The sequence below is a fragment of the Chlamydotis macqueenii genome, chromosome 12, assembly GCF_036417535.1.
Source record: "Chlamydotis macqueenii isolate bChlMac1 chromosome 12, bChlMac1.mat, whole genome shotgun sequence".
NCBI classification, from domain to species: Eukaryota; Metazoa; Chordata; class Aves; order Otidiformes; family Otididae; genus Chlamydotis; species Chlamydotis macqueenii.
Genome location: NC_141567.1, coordinates 1750496 through 1763956, shown reverse-complemented (window position 1 = coordinate 1763956; position 13461 = coordinate 1750496). Strand labels below are relative to the sequence as shown.

At 43.7% G+C, this 13461-nt stretch overlaps 1 protein-coding gene across 2 annotated transcripts in view; it reads left to right on the top strand.

The window, feature by feature from the left end:
* Positions 1 to 13461, top strand: part of MAP2K5 (mitogen-activated protein kinase kinase 5) — a 129032-nt gene that overhangs the window by 92124 nt on the left and 23447 nt on the right. Inside the window, exons 18-20 of one of the 2 annotated variants that reach the window (XM_086757541.1) lie at positions 1046 to 1072; positions 1385 to 1417; positions 13117 to 13178. In XM_086757541.1, the coding sequence (XP_086613667.1) occupies positions 1046 to 1072; positions 1385 to 1417; positions 13117 to 13178 (122 nt within the window). The remainder of the gene's footprint in view (positions 1 to 1045; positions 1073 to 1384; positions 1418 to 13116; positions 13179 to 13461) is intronic. The other variant, XM_086757542.1, reaches the window with a different exon arrangement.

The following is a 13461-nucleotide window of genomic DNA, read 5'->3' as shown; positions in this document are numbered from 1 at the left end:
CCACGTTTTCACAAAGGACTGCGTTCTCTGTGTGCTGCGGTTATGATGGGTTGCAGGCAACTTTGCGTCTGTTTAGGAAAAACACATCATTAGTTATCCACACGCATTGGAGATGGTGTGCGGGTACAGATTATCGGGATACCAGCATCCCTCAGCTCAGTCCGATGTTTCGCGTTAAGTACCTCCTCTGTGTTTTGTGTTTAATTGTTTGCGTTGTCATTCTGCCTTTGTTTCCCTTTGTAATCAAAGGATGCTCCGCCGATACGGGCCGGGACATTCTGTAGCTCTCCGTAAGCAGCCGAATGGTCTGTTACTACGAGCCATTAATTCATTTACCTAGCAAACTGACATTAAGAAACTGAAGAAGGGCTCAGAGATGCCTAATAACAAGTTTTTCCGTTGCCGTTTAAAACAACGCAAAGTTCACCAAACTTTCCAGCCTCACAGATGGCAACGCTCCACTTGTAGTCAAAGTAGAACTGGGTGGGAATGTGTAAGAAACTGGGGTGAAAGTGGAGCATTGGTGGCTTTCCTGAGCAGCGGCAGATACTTCAACCACATAATTAAAGTTTTCTTCACAAAAAAAAGGGATTGTGAGCAGAGTCTGGCAGTAATCCAAAATTCTAATTTCTGACTATGATTTAATTTCAATTTTAAATAAATCGGTTTTTAATTTAAAAAGAGTGAGCTTCATAACATTAGCAATGATTGCAACATTAAGCCCAGTGTTCACAATCTAGCAATATAAAACATTATTTATATCTGAATCGTAAACAGCCTTTTGAAATGGATTATGGTTTTTCTTCCTATTCTAATACAACCTGGAGGGTACTAAAAAGTGTTGTGTGAAATTAACATTCTGCTGACTTTCGCCTATAAATGAGAAGCGAGCTATTAACATTTGTGTATTTTCATTATGTAAATTGTGTTAACACATGCCCACAAATTGCCACCAGCGATGCAATAATTTTCTCTCAGTGATCATAATGTGTCCAAGTGAGTCATTTTGATTATGACATGCTAATTACATATTGCCTTTTTTCAGATTCAGAAAAACCAGGGATCTTTAATGGTAAGCTTTATGAGTTCAGAAAAAAAATTCACTTTTCTTTTTCCTGATGGCTGCTCCCTCTGCATGCTTGAATGCCTTGTTTTAAACTTAGCAAATTGCATTTTGAGGAAAATGCAAACCTTTAACTGCCTGTATTAGATTAGGTACCATTAGAAATAATAGAACATCCTGAGCATCAATGTTTTTATAAGAGTTTGCTGCTGTTGATTAATCTTGCTATATTTTATTGCATTAATGATTTTTTCTTTCCACTCCACTGTAAAGATATTGCATACGGGCTAATACTTTTTCCCTCTCTTCTTTCCATTGCAGCCTCTCCAGTTATTGCAGTGCATTGTTGATGAGGTGAGTCGTCGTCTTATGTGCTTTCACTCCTAAAGTCATTCCTAATGGAGTGGAAAGCTTATATTTTGTTTCCTAATGAAGCACAATGCCCAACATCCTCAGAGCACGCGTTGCCTTGTGCAGCTTGGAGCTGTCGAACATCAACCGGCCTTGTCCCACTTTATGGTGGTTTTCTACTCTTGAGTCTTTGAGAAAGTCTGTCATCTCAAAGGCTTGTCCTTGTTCAGGCCCGAGAGCCTCGGCCTCGCCGCGTGAGTCCATCCTCTGCCTTTGCCGGATGAGCTGGAACAGAGGCGTTCGAGTGATGGCACGCTTCATAGCGGGCTTTTGCTGCGGTTCAGATGGGCAAAAAGGGCGTTTTGACAAGGAGAGAAACTCACGGTGGGAGCAGGAAGCATCTGCATGTCGTCTAGTCATTTTTATTTAATCAGAAGGACAAAATAAAAAGCTGAGATGTGGGAGATCCAGGTGTGAACGCTAGACTGAATTTCAGTGGCTAACATCACCTTTCTCCATGGAAACACTTCTTGGCAGCTCCCATCTCCTGTCGCAGACTGAAGTGTGAGCAGGGGTCCCAACTCTTGATAGTACAACAACAGCCGAGGGCAGACTGCTGTCGGTGTTGCTTGGGTTTAATGTTTAATATGATGATGATAAGTAGGACGTTTGAACGAGAGGAAAAAGCCATAACTTTGTAAAGACTTGCATCAGTCTCTAGTAGAACGTCGTTGCTGGCTCATCAGGTTGGGGTGCCTTGGTGCTGACGCATCCACGTAGACCGTTCAGCTGCGTCCAACCTGTCCCGCGTAACGGCTGTAATGGCTGCTTGTATGAACTGCTCTTACCTGCAGTGAACGCTTTTGTGCTTTTCTTGGAGAATGACTTAGTGGCTCAGTTGAACTTCCTTTTTAAAGTGACATTTGGGCCTTGAGGGATGCAGTTAAACTAAAACGAGCAGGCATCCTTTGTGTCAGGGAGAGAAGTTCTCCTAGTCCTCCAGCAGCACTAGCTCTTTCACCTGGCTCTTTATGGCGATCTGGTTCTTTGGGAGGTTTGTAGGCAATTCTGTTTCTTTCACCTTTTTCGTCCATTGTTATTCCTGGTACGTTCATCTTTGGTGGAGGCATGGAAATGCCAAAGCACTGATGCTGTGTATGCCACCAGCAAAAGGCCACCTTTGTCCTAAAGGAGGTCGGTTAACGATGCCCATGTTTTTACCTGTGTTTCGCTACTGCCAGACAAACTGCTTTTAAATGGGCTGGTACTGGTGCCTGAGTCCAAGCTCTCTGTGCTAAAATACAGCCCTGCAGAGCTGCAGGTTATGGTAGAGCATCTTGCAGCTTTCACGTCTTTTCCTCGAGCTTAGAATCGCTCCAGCCTTCTCACAACAACTTTAGCCATGGGATACTGTGCAGTCTGTAAACATCTGAGTACCGGGCTGGCTTTAAGGTTAGAGTTTTGGTATTTACTCATTTTAACTTATTTTATACTCCGCAGTACGCCGCAGAGCCACGGTGCTCCTGAGGAGGTGGTTCAGAGTGCGCCGAGCTCATGGGCACGTTAGGACTTCAGGTTACAGAGCGTAGCTGAGTTGAAAGTTCTTTCAGTGCGACTCGCTTTGTTTTGTGACACACTCGGTGTCTAAGTGGAGGTCGCGTGCCATAACGTTTAGAGCCTGGGGGAATGGATTGGCTCCGTAGTGGTGTTTGCTCGGTGCGTGTGTGTTGTCAGGGGGTCATTTAATAAGATAGATCGCGGTTAGATAGTGGCTGCACACTTGGTAGTGCAAATTCTTGGAGTGACGGTGGCTTGGAGAACATTTATATTAGGAGGTTTTCTGTTCCAGCTCGTGGGTAGTGTTGACTTTAACAGGTCCTCCTGCCACCCCCAGCCCTGTCCCATGTACAAAGAACTCAAAGCAAAACGCGTTTCACTTGTAACTATTTTTTTTTTTTTTCCTCCTCACTTTATCTTCTGTAAGATGTGCCTCCTGGAGAATAACGGAGGGACCTGCTGATTTGGCTGGTACATGCTCTTCCTTCTACGCAAGGACCTTTTGAGAGGGAAAGTCTCTTTACTGGCTGGAACTGTACAGCTGCTGTTACTACCATGAGTATTAAGGATTAGAAATGCTTAGTGTTGTAAGACTGATTATTTGGGGTCACATTTTCCCCTTGGCTGTAAGGAGGTCCTAAAACTCACAGGAGGCAGGAGCAGAGCCCACTCCCTGAGCTGCACTGAACAGCCCGTCCCATAGGACCCCCCCCGGATACTGGTGCAGAATTCCCCAGCTTAACGACGATCAGAACAGCGAGGAGTGACGATCTGTAGCTCGCCTCTCCTTCCAAGCAGAGAGCACAGCAGTGCTGCCGTAACGTCATGGCGTCTGGAGGAGCCGTAGTGTCGTAGGGTGTGGGAGGAACAGATCTGCAAGGATCCAGCTGCCTCAGGACCTTCAAGTAGCTTTATGCCATAGCAATAATTTGCTGAAGTTGTTGCAGTTGAAAACTCTGGGTCTTTTTTTCTTCAAGTCCCTTAGTAAATTTTTGTGTGTGTGTGTGTGACAGAGAACGGTTTGGACTTTCAGCTCCTAAAATTGTGATTAAACAGCTCTGAGGAAGAGAGTGTTTGTTGAAATGGGGTCTTTGCTGGCAGCATGCATACCCCAGTCTTTCCCCCCAGAGCCAGCTAAACTCTAGATACGGGAGAACTACTGATATGGGACAATCTAGAAGTTCTTTAAAATGATGAAATGGAGATCTTGCCTCTATAATAGTTGCTTATTATACTGGTAGTCATTGGGGTTTGTAGAACTGTTCCACGTTCCACCAAAAGACAGCAGGAATCCAAAAGTTAGTTATGTTCATTCATCGTCATTAATTCATCAGATTTAGTGACGACTGAACGAGTTAAGAGGTTCCTTCTGTATCACTGAGGTATCCTGGATGTTTCTCAAGCTCTGTGAGGTGCCTCGCTATGGAATAAATTTGCCATGCATGGGGGCTTTTAGGTGTTCCACAGTAGTGAGATTTTTGGAGCTGTCTTTAAGCTCTTGGTGGAATCCATGAGACAGTAGGTCACTGTGGCAGTTTAAAAAGTCTGTTTGCTCATTTTCTGGGACTTAGATTTGCTTGCAGAAATTCTGCGGAATGGATAAGGGATTTGAGAAGCAGGATAATCTAACAAAAAACTGTCAGACATGGTGGTTCTTCCCAAATCGCAGTCAACTGCGCCTGACATTTTTATTGTTAAATTATGTTGGCTTTTAATGACATTGGTTCTGGGATTATTTTTTCAATGGGAAAACTGGCAAGGAACATTGTGTGAATAGGATAGGTGCCTGCCAGGACCTTTATTTTTTAACATGTGGTAACTTACGGTGAAATCCGATCCAGCTCCACATAAGACACGCTCGTTTAAGCAACAGTTCTAATTGTAGCAGCATCCCCCACCGTGACAAGACTTCTGCTTCTGGTCCAAAGATGAGGATGGACTGGTTGTTAGCGTAGTTCATCCTGCAACGCAGCCAGCAATAAAGGCAGTCTGCTATTGTTTGGGAGCTGAGAGGAGTTTAATATTCTAGCGCTCAACTTCGTTTGTCTCCAGCTCACTGTGTTGTAGCAAAGCGCTGAGCAGTGCGGATGAGTCCCTGTTGGGAAGGACGTGCATCCCGTGCTGAGCATGCAGCCTTTCCGGAAACGCTCCGGCAGGAAGGAGGATGGAGTTCTGCTGGAAGCAGGAGAACCATACCCTTGATCATAATTATGCATTTTCCTTTTAATGCATTAGAAAATTCTCAGTTGAGAAGGTAAATGAGGGTGCTGGAGAAGGTTGGGTAGACAAAATTCACACTGTGGAGTGCGTCCAGCAGCAGCCCTCCTGACTTAAGCGCTCCTTTAAATTTTCTTTAAGCTCTCCAGGGCTATTTGGTTTGACCTTTATTTAGTTAGAGGATCCCTTCTAGGAAAGCAATTATTGGCAGCCCCCTGGGTGGTTGCTGTAAACCCGGTTTCACTGTGCTGGAGCAGTTGTGGTCACCAGCTCTGTAGTTAAGCATCAGCTCTGGTTTCCAGCCCTTTCTTCTTCATAACCTGAAATAGATTGATTTTGGTTTCAAAGCTTCCATAGCTTGGCTCAGTGTAATAGTGACTTAGGTGTTGGGTTTGCCTTTTTTTTTTTTTTTTCTTCCCAAACTGTTGAATTAGGGAGAAAAATAACTCTATTTTTGTCCATCAGTTTTAGTTAAATTATTGCATTATTCCAATTACACCAGAAGCTTGAGGAGTGAAGACTTACAAGAACAAATCCTATTTTTATAAATACGAGGCAGCATGGAAAACCTACTGGTTTTGATGAGTTGAACAGAATTTTAAAAGAAAAATTAATGAGTTGTACTCACCAGTTCTTACTCTGATAGCTTCAGGAGTAAGTAGTGAGAAGCTTTCCATGAGTTTCCTGAGGATTTCTGTTAAGTGCCCCCACAGAGATACTCGGTCTCACAAGACTGCAGTTTAATCTAGCTCAAGGACTTTACAAACTCCACAAATCAAAGAGCTCTTTTTTTTTTTTTCCTTTTTAAATTAGTACTCTAGAAACATTTAGCAGCATCAGTAATGCTGGTGTAGTGTGAGTGCTGAGCTATGAAGCATTTCAGTGTTAATAAATTTTCAAATTTTTCCGTAGAAAAAAATAACTTGGACTTAATACGTGTATCCTGTGTAGTTGTTTGTATTCCCTTCTTTTCTTACTCGGTTAAATACATCCCTCTATTTATTGCTACAGCATAGCCTTAAAAATTCACAGGATGTTCGGCTTGATGAAATAGCACAATGAAAACCGCTGCCTCTCGAGGGCTGAATTTCGTAACCTTATGCATCACGGCTACGTTTTGCTATTTCTAGAAATGAAGTAAAAACTCCAAAGGCTCAGAATGAAACAAGATATTATTTTTTTCTTTAGCAGTTTCTCTTTAGAGTCTCAGGTGTTGGTTTAAGTGAACACCTATATTTAACCCTGAAAATTTCAAAAGTTTTGAAGATTTCCACGCAAGAGAAGCTGCTGGTAGGATATACACACGTGTGTGCGCGTGTGCACGCAAACCCTCGTAATTTGTCCTGTGGAGAAGTTGTTTTGGGCTGTACTTCTATTGAGACAGAAACTGTGACCTTACTAGTGTTTGAGATTCAGAGACTTCTGCAGCAACAAGGTAAAACCACAGGTAGGAATTGCTGAATAATTACCTTTAGACCAACCTGAGCAAGAACCTTCCCAAGAGGGCAAGCTCATTTAATGGTTCCTAAAACTCAATCTTGTGGATGTCAATGGTCATGCTTGATTATTTGCAGCAGTGTTTTATGAAAAAGCAATAAAAATGCATTGGGAGTGTACAGAGGAAAAAAGGGAACAATAAATGGGTTTAGTTTTTCAATTGAGTCCCTTCGGTGTGAGCAGGTAGCGGCTGCGTTTCATGCTGCTGTGCCTTAGCTATTTGAAATGTGCGTGCGTGTGTACCTACCCAAAACACTGCTGTGCTCTGCTAGCTTATGATCGGCAAGAGACCAGCAATGAGAGGCAAAAATTCTTCTGTTTGTTTTAGAGAGAAAGCAATTACAGTTACGGTTAAAGGATTAACCTGTTTTTCCAGCTACCTGTACGCTTATGTGCAAGGCCCTTTAGCGAGCCACACTGACGAGCAGAAAGCTTGGCAAGAGGTAGAAAATGTCGTGTCGTACAGTCTAGATTATTCCTGGCGTTAATTACTCTTCCACTTCTTTCTTTCCTTCTTTTGGGCTCTGGAAAATATCCCAAAGTGACAAATGCTGCAAAAGTGACAACCGGATAGCCCCGAGTGCCTACTGACTTCTTTAACCAGAGACATCCCACGCGCTGGGCACAGATGTAGGTTACGCAGACGTGATATTTTCAAGAACTCGGGGAGCGGGTAGCGCTGCTGAGAGCATAGCTGGTTCTCACGTGGTTTGGGGTGTTAAAGGTAGGCTGAGTGTTTTGGTGGATAAAACGCTGGCCTTTCGACCTTGGTTCTCGTCCAGCTCGAGATCGGGAAATAAATGAGTTTACTGCTGACACTCCAATCCCAGCGGACAAAACTTCACACCAAAATGCCCCCACGTATAATTTGTCACATCTGGCATCTGCTACTAAGAAAAGAGCAAGAAGCGACCTGGCGCGGAGATGTAATCGTCTTTCACCTTCCTGCTGGGGGCGGGAGCATAATGGGGACAATCCAGAAATGCTTTCAAGTCTGGGCCTCTGAGCCACCTCCAGACATCGCTGTCCTCTGCAAACTTGTTACTTGTAGGAAATCACCTGCCATTAGGTTCCTGCAAGGCTTTTGAAGTAGATTGGCTAGAAAGTCAGAAATTGAATTATTTTTTTGGGGGAATGCTGTAAAAGAAAGTTGTCCTTGCAGGAGTAAATCTGAACATGTACAATACTGTGATTTGCTGGTCTTGTTGAAATGCACTGCATTTATTACAGCTAATTGCACCTGGCAGCAGTTCTGGTGCATCTAAAACTGAAGTTTGTCTGAAAAAAAAAAAATCAGTATTTGGCCACAAGATAAAATGCAGCTACTATATAAAAATAGATATATTATTTGAGAAGCTGGAGTGCATATAAGTTCTTTAATCCTAGAGATTTTTTAGGCTGAAGTGATAAGCCAGCAATGCTTTGTAAGGCGCACGCATTATTTATTAAACACTGCCGTTTCAGAGTCAACGGACGAGTTGCAGAACGGGAGTATCTGCCCAGAGGAGATGATCGTTTCAAAGAGAGGGTGTGCTGGGGGAACCCAGAGGAGAGAGGAGCTGGAGTTTGGTTTGCTGGGTTCTGCTAACTTCCCTCTTGTGGCCACAGAGCCATAGGACCATGGCATTTCCTTCTGCACAAGCGTTCGCGTATTGCAAAATAGCAGTAGCTGTGGGGAATGGGAAAATTTAACCCTTCACGGAGAGGGAGTTAGCAGATGAGAAGAGGGGGTAAAACCTATTTGCACTGAGGGTGGGGATCCACTGGGAATGCCAACCTCTGTTGCCCACGAAGCGTGGCTGAGCTTGTCTTCAAGCCGGGCTTCTGGGGACGTGCCGATGCCAGGCTGCTATCGTTCTCGCCCTGGCCGCCCATCAGGCTGGTCCCCGACAGAGGAGGCAGGAGGGACGCAGGTTTGATCTTAACACATAGCTGGGGGCTTCGCCGTCGCCTTCGGGACGGTTTGAGGTAGAAAGCTGTGTTTGCTGATTTTCCTGTTATAGGGAGATTGTGGGCGTTCTCTTTCATCAGAAAGGATGTGATACATCTCTGACTTCCAATTGCTTTGAGAAAATATTTTGCTCTTAAGAAATGGTCTGTGGAGTAAGACCTCTGAAGCAGGAGATGCTGTTGGTGATATTGCCAGTCAAGAGTTACTCCCAGATTTCATTGACACAAGAGTGTTTCCAAAGAAAATAAGCAACTCAGAGCTGTATCTGTTGAATTTGCTTCTTGAGTTTATCCAGGGAAATCTCCAAGCTGGGCAGAAAAGACGGGAAAGGTGCCTTGTCCGTATTTATTTGTGGGTTTGCTGGGCATTGTTTCCTGAGCCTCAGTAGCATATCTGCTACCGCTGTGCTTAATGAGAGCAAACAGATCAGGAGGCATCTCGAATAATAGGTTTGAGGAGTAGGTGAGGATAATGCTCAGACCTGTAATTCAAGCTCTTATTGCGTAGGTTGCAAAGGATTGCTTGACTTCTGGACGCGCTATTAGGTGGTTCACTCTTCCTCTGCTCAGAGCTGTGAAAAAAACAAGAAGATACAGATGGTGATGTTCTCACTGCCTTCAAAAGAGAGTGCTGTCGGAGGGGTTGTCGCAGTAGTCACCTTCTCAGCTCTTCATTTAGATAATGCGACGTCCCACAACTCCGTGGAAGTCAATAAGGTTTATACCGGAGTGCCTTGGCACTCTATAAATTAAATATTAGGAGCAGTGTTTGAAGTTTAAAGCCCTCCCTTCTCCTGCTAGCTCAGATTTTCTGCTGCTGTGCTTTTTTCTTTATGCCTGAGCACCTTGCTGACAAGTGCTAATAACAAAATGCCAAGAGAGGGTCCAGTCGGAGTTACCACACATTAAACATTCTGAACTTGTCCTTTTGCTCATAGATTGTGCATAATTAATAATTAAACGGTTTCAGTTGTAATGGGTTGACCTCCTTGAACTGTTCATTATTCACAAGGCAAAGGCATCACTCAAACTTTTTTTCCTATTGCCCTTCCCCGTTCTCCCTGTGTGCGCGCAGTTCGGCTGGTTTTCAGGAGTCAGAGGCTGATCTTGGCTCCTCCTGCGGGAGATCCCGCTTACGGAAACGTTTTTTGGATGCTCAGGGCAATAGCCAGCCTTGGGAATAAGCTGCCTGGGAGTGCAAGAGGCCGGTGGTACGTTGACCCTTCCAACCGTTTGTGTCTTGATTGCTGTTGTAGCAGCATCCCCAAGATGTAGGGCTTTGTGATCTTGGTTAGAAGATAGGGTTTAATGAAAACAAAAGCACCATTTCTGAGTTTAAAATTAGTATTTCTATTTCTCACTCATTTAAAATCTTGGTTTTCTGCTTTTTTTTGCCTCTGTAGTATGATTTCAGCATGCAGGTGGGTCAACTAAGGCAGGCCATCAGCGTGCTGGACCGTTCCCTATGGTGACATCAAACGTGACCCTGTTGCATCACACGGACAGTGTAGATTGGGTAAAGTCTCAGCCAAAGTCCAGGGAACTTCAGGATACAATATAGGATGTATTTATTTTGTGTAGTTTTGGAAATTTTGCTTTTAAGCATCAACGTAGTGATTGCTCAAGTTACAGAGGTAGGAATGACAACACTTTCCCTCATTAGAAATGACTGTAACTGGAAAATACTCTCACCTTTCTGCTACTCAAATGGTCTTGCGTAGAACAGTATCAGAAATCAAAATATTTCGGTCATTGTTTTCCCTGGGTAGATAGCATAACTGACTGGCTGTTTTCTCGTTCTAACACAAAATGCAGCATTTGAGGCAGCTTTTCAGTGTTCACCTTTGGAAGCCATTTTGAGGGTCGTACTTCCCAGGTTCAGCTAAAACCAAAACCTGCCACCTCCTTCCCCGTCTTACCTAGACTGTAAAGTAATGGCCAGCTCACATGTACAGGGGTGAAATTAAAGTTTTTGTCTGTGCTGATCTCTTTGCCCTCAAACACGTTTCCCAGCAAGTATTATCTTGAGGTGGATGGACTCTCCCAAAAGCTTGCAGTTTGTCAGGCACGTAGCCAATAAATTTGTGGGTGCCCAGTCTAAAACCCTTGGGAAGACAGTGTTAAAGCGCCTGATTTTCACCCGGAGATCCAGCTGGTGTAGAGATGGTGTTCATCTCCACACACGCAACCTCTTCCTGAGCTCCTGAGAGCAAACCAACCAAGGCATGGCCGTGACTGACTGGTCTACGGCAGAAGAGAGCAAGCCTCGATGGGGGTTCTGTACAGTACCTGCATTGTACAGAAAAAATGTGACAAAAAAAAATTAGCGTTTAACATTTACTTTCATCCAGGTGACGTTTTCTCTGCATGCTTATGCAGGAGCAGCTTGTTTCCTGGCTGTGCTGCAGTTGAGAGCCACGCGGCCAAGGCGTTGATATAGACGTTGGAGCAACTTCTTCCCATGCCTGCAGGAACCCTGACGCCAGCTTAGCTTGGGATAGCCGAAGCGAAACAGAGCAGTTCATCGGCTTCTCCTCCCCTCTCACCGTGGGGTTTCCTTAAACAGCAGGAGTGGATGGCTGGGCAGGGCCAGTTCCTGGGGAATGGGCTCCAAGAGCTTCACCCTGTAGTTCTCAAAATGATCCGTAATTCACGCCCGGAGTGTTTCCTACCGCTCTGCGTTGAGTCTGTCCCACCGGGGAAAGCGGCTCATGCCGCTTCAGGTGCAAGCGCAGGAGGGCTCCGCTGGGCAAGAGAGCGATGGGGAGAGGCTCCACGCTGCACAAGCAAGCCTGACACTTTGCTTTTTCTGTATTAATAAGAATAATTTTCATGCGCGGTTCTTTGAAGTGGAGGAAGTTTAATTGCAGTGCTTAGTTCCTTGCGTTCCTTCCACTCTCCAGTGGAAACCTTCCTATATTGATGTCATTTATAAGTTTAGAAACAATAACCTCTCCCTCACCCGGGCGAAGTTCAAAGAGAATTTGGGCATGTTATATCAAACGCTCCTTGTTTTTAATAGAAGTCTTTGAAATTGTAAAGCAATTTTGGCTTCTCCTTTTACTCTTCACTTACTTTTGGTTTAATTGTATTTTCCAGCAGTTTCCAATTGTTTGAATTGGAAACAAAGCCTTAATAAGAGTTCTAGTTAATTTTCTGTCTTGTAATTACCGATCTCATTTTTCTGATAATTGGCCGCAGCAATTATATGTATATTTACTAATCACATAGGAGGCTCCGCAGTTGTGTCTATCTGCCACCATTGATAATGGCACACACATTGCAGAGGTGCTTTTATCATCTTCTTTTTTCCACTACATCAAAGCTATTTCCTCGCGTTCTCCGTAATGAATACATGCATGCATTTGACACAGTTGTGTGCTAGAGAAATTGTTTGGCTCCCACCAAATGCTGCACGCTCCGAGTTTCTTGCCTGCAGCGCTGGAAGGTTGTATGTAATGATATATTGCTCATCCAAATGGCCAAAGCACTCCAAAGCACAGTGAGATTAAAATAAGTCATTCCTTTGTTAATTTAAATAGGTGCATGTATCATACTTTGCAGGGTACTTTGTGTAGGGATGTCAGGGAGGAAAAAAGCCGCCGAAAGGTATTTTTAATAGCAAATGAGAATAGATGAGAATGGAGTCATTTGCAGCTGCCTGGTTTATGTGGCTCTCTTGTTCCAACTGTAGGTCTAATGAGATGACACTGGTAAAGTACTCTGCGGTGTAATTTCATTACATCCTGAGCCGTTACACTATAAACACAGTGGAGCTCTCTGTCATTCTTGGAAAAACTCCTAAATTCGTAAAGCACTTCTTTGCAAATGGTGATGTTGTTTGTTCCCTGTTTGTAATTTATTTTTTTTCCTTGTGCTCTTAATTTTTTATTTTAGTTTTTTTTTTTTTTTCTTTCATAAACACCGGCTGGTTATTTTCTACCACCAGACTGGTAAACCCCGCAATTTTTCCCCTTAAAAATTCTTTTGCCTTTTAAATCTAGAACAGACAGCATATGAGGACAGCCTCTAAAATGAATAAGTGTAAATAAACATGAGTGTAAATAAATAGCGAATGCAGTGAAAGAAACAAAGGTCAACACAAGAATAATTTCACAGCTCTTTGTTAATTACAAGACCATTTGTGTGTTACTTAAATAATCATTAATTTCTCATTTACACTTTCCCTACCTTCCTTTTTACCCTGTGGCTATCATTGTCCTTTTTTCACCTCCCCTCAGTGTCTTTCCACATGTTTTTACCCATTGTGTAATACTCATTACTTGAAATTCAGTGTTTTATAACACATTCTCGGATGAATTTGTACCTTTCTCCCTCAAATTCTCTGTGTGAAAAGGAGGCTTTGTCACGCTTTTTTTTTTTTTAATTTATTTTTTGTTGTCGCTGTTATATTAGTCTCTCTAAAAAAAAAATCGTCGTCTCTCCTCCTGACTCTGCTTCTTGTTTCAATCCAATCCCAGGAATCGCCCGTCCTTCCAGCCGGGGAGTTCTCTGAGCCATTTGTACACTTCATCACTCAATGGTAAGCTCGGTTTGCAAACACGCCGTGCCCTCGATGTAAATGATACATGCCATTAACTCCGCCGCTCCGCGAGACCTTATGGCTTCTCTTGCATCCTTTCTGAGAGGAGAGGGACTTGGGGGCCTTGGGCAGATGGGGCAGCAAAGCTAAGCAAACTGTTTAAATTATGTAAACGTTATTTACACAAAGGGTCATAAAAGTACTTACAAGGGGTTTTTTCCTGGTTTAATAAACCTGCCCTGAGTGTGGGTGCAGTCTTGTGCGCGGAGACTCCTACGAATTC